A 6636-nucleotide genomic window follows, 5' to 3' on the forward strand; every position below is an offset into this window, starting at 1 on the left:
CGCCGGACCTAACCCGATCCTGAAACTCACCCTAACCTTAACCCTAAATTCCCTGAACCACCCCGAAGGGGGGAAATCCTAACTTCCCTAAACCTAACCTGCGGCCTACTGTTCTCACTCTCTTTCCCGATCTCTGAATTTTCTTGGGGATCCTAACGGGCATCCCCGATGCTCGTTACACAACTGATTAACAAATATGAACTGCACAAAATGATGAAGTAGAAATTTTAAGTGAATAAATTACCAGTCCTAACGACTGTTCCAGTACATTGTAGGTGTTGCCCTTTTCTGAATTCGCAACTGTAAGTATCAGGGAAATCGGAGATTTTCACATCCAGAAAATACTTATTAGCAGCAATGGGTCCATAACAGGTATTACCAGTGCTATCAGTTTGCTTATGGATCACTCCCCAAGGAGTTTTAATGAAACCTCTCACAGCCTAAAAGTAAAAAAGACAAATATGAGCAAATGGATGAATAGTTGAAGAAAATTAGGAAAAAAAAAATAATAATAAACATAATCAACTTACCAATAATTTTTTTATGATTAGCGACTTCAGTCAAAGGAACGAGCACCTGTTCACTGTTTTCGGATATTTGAGGAAACTTCATTTTACCCAAATCTGTAACACTTGTATTAGACTGAATAATCAACTCATAAGGAACGCTTCCAGAATTAAATTGTTCCTTGACAGATTTGGGGTATGCTCCATTAATATGAACGACCTGAAAAATAAGAAAATAGAAATGAAAAAAAGTAAATCAGAAACAGAAAAATATTCTATAAAATATTATACGTAGGGAAATATATCGTAAGAACCTACAGAATTCCTTACAGAATCTTAGTTTTATTATTGTAGTTAAATTTCTACTGAAAAAATCCATAAGTAGATTAGCAAATGAAGAAAATTGACTTACATGATGAATTAATAATTTGTCCATGAACATTTCGATGGTTTCACCCCACATAACACACTGGACTGTTTCACTATCCAGATTAGTGAAAAGTTAAAAAAACACAAAAAAATTTTGTGAAAAAATGGCGCCAAGTCGACGTGAATCTGATCGCCTCCAAGACAGAAACAAGGTACAATTACTGAATGGTTGAAATCACACAGTAGGCGAACTGATTATGATATAATCTTATTTTAAAAAAAACATGGAAATATTAAAAAATGCCTTGCTTCGCGTCCACGAAACGCTGACTACGGCTGTTATGACAAAAAATAGTGGGCGTCATACGGCCAAAAAAATTTGTCGACCAATATGATTGTTGCAAATGTCATCTTCGCTAGAAAAGTTTTTTTCGGCCTAATGACAAAATATACTGTTTCAAACCCCGTCCATAGGAAATTGATTCGGAAAAAAGTCAAATTGGCGCGCCGGGCTGTTCGATAATGAACATACTTCGTAGGAAGTGACTGATTGACAAAGCTAGAGTTCGCACGCTAATTGGCAAAACGCCAAAACTATTGAGATTTGAGTCAGCTTATTATATCAACAATTGGATTCCGTATACCTGACGTGTACTCAACCTAATCACCAATGAACGTCAAATAGCATATCGGTATGAGGAGAGTGGGTACCCGTCAGTGTGATGGCGCGTTCATAAGCGACGGAAGGTGGTACACTCACATTCTTAGACAACGGCAAAGAGTAGGGGACGAAGATCATCAGTGAATAGTTTAAAATGAGATGTAGTGCTTATTCATGATAAGATGTCCGTAACGACTGAAGTAATTACGCAATTATCAATCAATGCATTCAATCAATAATCCACTTACGATTTTTTGACTTGCTAGGGAAATGCTAAAATATACTTGTAATTTTTTACTATGTTCCCGGCAATGTAATGATACTCAGTGAATTGAAGGGGAAAAATGAGGCGCGCCAAGTTGACTTTTTTCCGAATCAATTTCCTATGGACGGGGTTTGAAACAGTATATTTTGTCATTAGGCCGAAGAAAACTTTTCTAGCGACGATGAGATTTACAACAATCATATTGGTCGACAAATTTTTTTGGCCCTATGACGCCCACTATTTTTTGTCATAACAGCCGTAGTCAGCGTTTCATGGACGCGAAGCAAAGCAACGCAGCCGTAAAATACTGTCTTACAGCCGGAATGACCAAAGCCTTTATTAACAATAATCGATTTTCCAATCGGAACTAAAACTGCGGAAAATTGTCCTAGTTGACGCTGTCAGCATAAACTTGGTATTTTTTAATATTTCCATGTGTTTTTAAAAATAAGATTATATCATAATCAGTCCGCCTACTCTGTGATTTCAACTATTCAGTAATTGTCCCTCGTTTCTGTCTTGGAGGCGATCAGATTCACGTCGACTTGGCGACATTTTTTCACAAAATTTTTTTGTGATTTTTTAAATTTAATATTAATATGATTTTTTAAAAAATTGTGTGATTTCATCCATGCAGTTATTGTCCCATACTTCTATTTTGCCATTAAATTAGCGTCGACTTGGCGCCATTTGTTCACAACATTTTTTTATGATTTTTTTTTATGTTAATTATTACCAAACAAATGATGCAATCAAAACTATTGGTACCTGATTTAAACCTCTCTGACATGTGTTAGTTCATCATAGTAATTTTCGTCAACGAAACATAATTTAAATATTCATGTTTTAGTTGTTAATCAGTCATTCAAGTTGATTATTGAAAAATATAACATAAAACATTTAAATTTGGAGGTAATATTTTAATTCAAATATTAACACTCGATTCCAAATGTTAAAGGGTAATTCACAAATATTAGGTTATTTAGGTAATTAATTAAAGATTAAAATGCTCAAAGATTGAAGCACTGAAAATTTTTAATTTAAAGGATTAAATTTAGGTGCAATGTTGAAATTGAATATTAACAATTGATTCCAATTATTAAAGGGTCATTTACAAACATTAAATTGTCTGTTTAATTAATTTATGATTAAAATGTTTTTATTGTAAATATTGAAAAATTAATTCAACTAAAATTTTTAATTTCGTTGTTATATTCAAACCATTAAATTATTAACAATCGATTCCAATTGTTAAAGAGTAATTCACAAATATTAGGTTATTTAGGTAATTAATTTCAACTGAACTAAAATTTTTAATTTGGTTATACTTGACTTGACTTATTGACTATAGACGGTCCTCGAGAGGAGGAGTGCACAATTAGCCTTGCGGCCATTTTGCGCTCTGCCTGGGGCAGCCGTCTAGTCGAGAGGTGTCAGCATCTGTGCCCCACGTGCCAATTCGTAGAGTCCCTTGAAGCCGTCCCTGTCGACGTAAAGATCTTTAAGGCAGGTGGTCTCAAAGACCACTGCATTTTGTACTGAGATGGTGGGGGTCCTCCTCCACCAAACCGCATCTCGGGCAAAGAGGGTCATCTCCCTTGCCGATTCTCGCCAGGTAGGCAGCTAACGGCCAGTGTCCCGTAATAAGCCCTAAAAGGGCTCGCAGCTTAACCCTGCTCATTGACACGAGTTCGTCAGCCAGTTTCCTGGAGGGTTCGCGGAGAAGGGATCTGGTGTGTCTGGCGCCCATCCCTGAGTTCCATCTCTCCACCACTCCCCTGTCCGCGCGCTTTTGGATTATTTCCTTTATGTAGTCTGAATGAACGCCAACGTGGTCTTCATCCACCGGCGCCATTGTCTGACATCCTTGTTTGGCCAGCATATCGGCTTTTTCATTGCCAAGTATGCCGGTGTGGCCTGGTATCCAGGACACCTTTAATTTGTTGCAGGTTGCAACTTTTCCATCAACTCTATGCAGTCGTTTACCAACCTGGAGCCACTCTAGTGTTTAAGTAGGGCCCCTAGTGCCCGTCTGCTATCCGAGTAGATGTGTATTACCTTGCCCTTGTCCTGCCTGGCCAGTATGATTCTGGCGCAGGCTCTCAGGGCAGCTAATTCTGTTTGAAGCGGGGTGGCGTGTGGGTCCAGTCCAAGGGCCTTCTCAGCGGAGGGTCGATTGGACCACACTCCTGCTCCCGCTCGGCCGCACCTCTTGGAGCCGTCCGTGTACCAGACCAGCCCGTGAGGTGGCGACCATTTAGAGTCTACCCAGGCCTGTGTGTCCACAGTGCCTAGGTTGACTTTGAACCTCTTGTGACGGTGCCATTCAGTTCTGCATGCGTCTCCCCCTTTGGACAGCGAGCCAAAGAGCACCCTGTCCTCCGTAAGGAGCAAAGCATGTCCCTTCTTGGCTTCCTCCAGGTGGCTTCCCTCCAGGTGCCAGTTAGTTTCCGCCTGGCTGCTGTTGACAGCGCCACATCTCTTATGATGAGGTGTGGCGGCTGCATGAAGAGTAGCGCCTCCAATGCCGAGGTGGGAGTCGTTCTAAGCGCCCCCGTAATTCCCAGCAGAGCAAGCCTCCCCAGTCTGTCCACCGTTTTCCTGTGGCAGGCCTTGTTCATGGCCGGCCACCAGGCAACAGCTGGATAGGTTAGTTGTGGGAGCATGATGGCTGTATAGATCCATCTTACGACCTTGAGTCTTAGCCCCCACGTGCTTCCAAACATCCTTCTGCAGTCCCAGTATGTTCCTATGACTTTGCTGGTTTGCATGTTGATGTGCTTTTTCCAGCTGAGTCTTCTGTCGATCCATAGACCCAGGTACTTTACGTCCTCTGAGAAGCTCAGTACTGTGTTATAGATAGAGGGGGGTTTGACCACCAATTTCCTCTTGTCAGTGTAGAGCACCATCTCGGTCTTTCTGGGGTTAACCTTGAGGCCATTTGATGTGCACCATCGCTGGACGTGATCTAGTGCCTTTTGCATTTTAAAAGATAGCGTGCCGCCGTCCTTACTGGACACAAGCAGCGCTACGTCGTCTGCATAGCCTATCGCCTCCGCCCCTAGCTCTTCTAGCCCAGCCAGGAGCCCATTCACAACGAGGAGCCACAACAGGGGAGAGATAACCCCGCCCTGCGGGCAGCCCCTTCCCGCGAGCGCCCTGACCGTGCTGTCGCTTAGGGAGGAGGAGACCGCTCTCGTTCGGAGCATAGCGGCTATCCATCTAATGATGGGCCGTTCGATGCCGAACGATGCTGCTGCTTTCTCCATGGTGCTGAAGGAAGTGTTGTCAAAAGCCCCCTCGTTGTCAATAAAGACACCGAGCGTGGCCTCTGTTGAAATTAATTGTTTTGAGGGGTGGTTTTATCTATTGAATACACATTATAGTATTAGATGTTTCTTTAATTATATGTTTAAGAGATAATAGTTCAGATATTTTCTTGGAGTAAAAAGGTACAACGTGGTGTCTACTCCGAAATCATTACAAGTACTTTTTCTTTACATCCGTCAGGATACATTCTGGAGCGAAGTTCGATCACTCAATAGATGTCGCGTAACTACTATTTAATATTCAATTGAGTAGTGTTGAAGCATTCAAATATTCCAACAGCCTCCTTTCTTGCTTTGGCACCTTCGATTTTGCCCACCAGGCGGTGCAGGGTAGTCTCCGTTGACCTGCCGACCTGGTACGCGTGCTGAGAGAGGCTGATCGGATTGGTCCTCAGAGCTCCCATTTTGATGTGCCTGTCAACGCGCCTCTCCAGTGTTTTCAGGAGGAAAGAGCTCAGACAGATAGGCCTGAAGGATTTGGCGTTGTCATAGCTGCACTTGCCCGGTTTGGGGATAAAAACAACCCTGACCTCCCGCCATTTATAGGGCACATGCCCAAGAGCAAGGCTTGCTCTTAGTGTTGGCAGCAGCCTGTGCAGGAGCTGCGGACCTCCCTTCTGCAGGAGCGCCCGATATATCCCGTCGGGGCCTGGGCTCTTATACATGTCGAAGGAGTGCACAGCCCACCTCAGGCCCTCCTTCGTAATTATTTCCGAGGCTAGGCGCCAGTATGGGCCACCCCTCTCTGTTTGCTCCAGAACCGTCCCCGTGCACGAGTCCCCCCTCTGTAAGTCAGAATCCGGGAAGTGCATTTGGATCAGATGTTCCAGGATGTCGCTGGGCTGTGTGATGATCTCCCCGTTAAGGAGTATGGTCTCCCCCAGCCCTTGCGTTGGCCCCCCTGAAAAGACCCTGCGAAGCCTGGCTACCTGTGGTAGGGCCTCCAGGTCATCACAGAATTCCTTCCAGGTGGTTTCCTTTGATTTTTTGATGAGTCTTTTGTACTCCCTCTGCACATTTCTGTACTGAGTCCAGTCCTCATGGCTCTTTGTTCTGTAGGCATGGTTCCAGAGTCTCCTGGACAGCACTCTGAGTCTGTTCAGTTCACGGCTCCACCATGCCACTTTTTTCCCCTGCCTGCTCGCCTTTATCGGGCATGCCTTGTGGAAGGCGCCGATCAGGGCGTCGTGGATTGTGTCCACTTCATCCTCTAATCTGCGCACATTGCTGGGCCTCAACCGCCGTTCGCCCAACCTTGCCTCCAGCTCATCTTTAAAAGAGGCCCAGTCGGTAGTCCTGGGGTTCCTGCGTGCTGGACCCTGCAACTTCCCGACTCTGCCTTCAATGCTGAATTTGATGGGTCTGTGATGGGATAGTGTGTCCTCCCGGTCCACCCTCCAGTCAACGCACCGTTTCGCTAGCCTCCTGTCACACAACGTAATGTCGATGACACATTGGCAGCGAGAAGTGACGAACGTGGGACTGGATCCCCTGTTTAGGATCTCT

The 6636-nt window shown here is 44.0% G+C and overlaps 1 protein-coding gene across 1 annotated transcript; it reads right to left on the reverse strand.

The window, feature by feature from the left end:
- Positions 1-420: 420 nt before the first annotated feature.
- On the reverse strand, positions 421-5070 carry LOC105272723 (uncharacterized). The gene is made up of 4 exons (XM_011314949.1): positions 4396-5070; positions 3860-4345; positions 531-726; positions 421-440 (listed from the first exon to the last, which is right to left on the reverse strand). The coding sequence occupies exons 1-4, from the start codon at positions 5068-5070 to the stop codon at positions 421-423; spliced, it is 1377 nt and encodes a 458-aa protein (XP_011313251.1).
- Positions 5071-6636: the final 1566 nt, after the last annotated feature.

The sequence above is a fragment of the Fopius arisanus genome, unplaced genomic scaffold (genome assembly GCF_000806365.1).
Source record: "Fopius arisanus strain USDA-PBARC FA_bdor unplaced genomic scaffold, ASM80636v1 scaffold00247, whole genome shotgun sequence".
Classification (NCBI taxonomy): Eukaryota; Metazoa; Arthropoda; class Insecta; order Hymenoptera; family Braconidae; genus Fopius; species Fopius arisanus.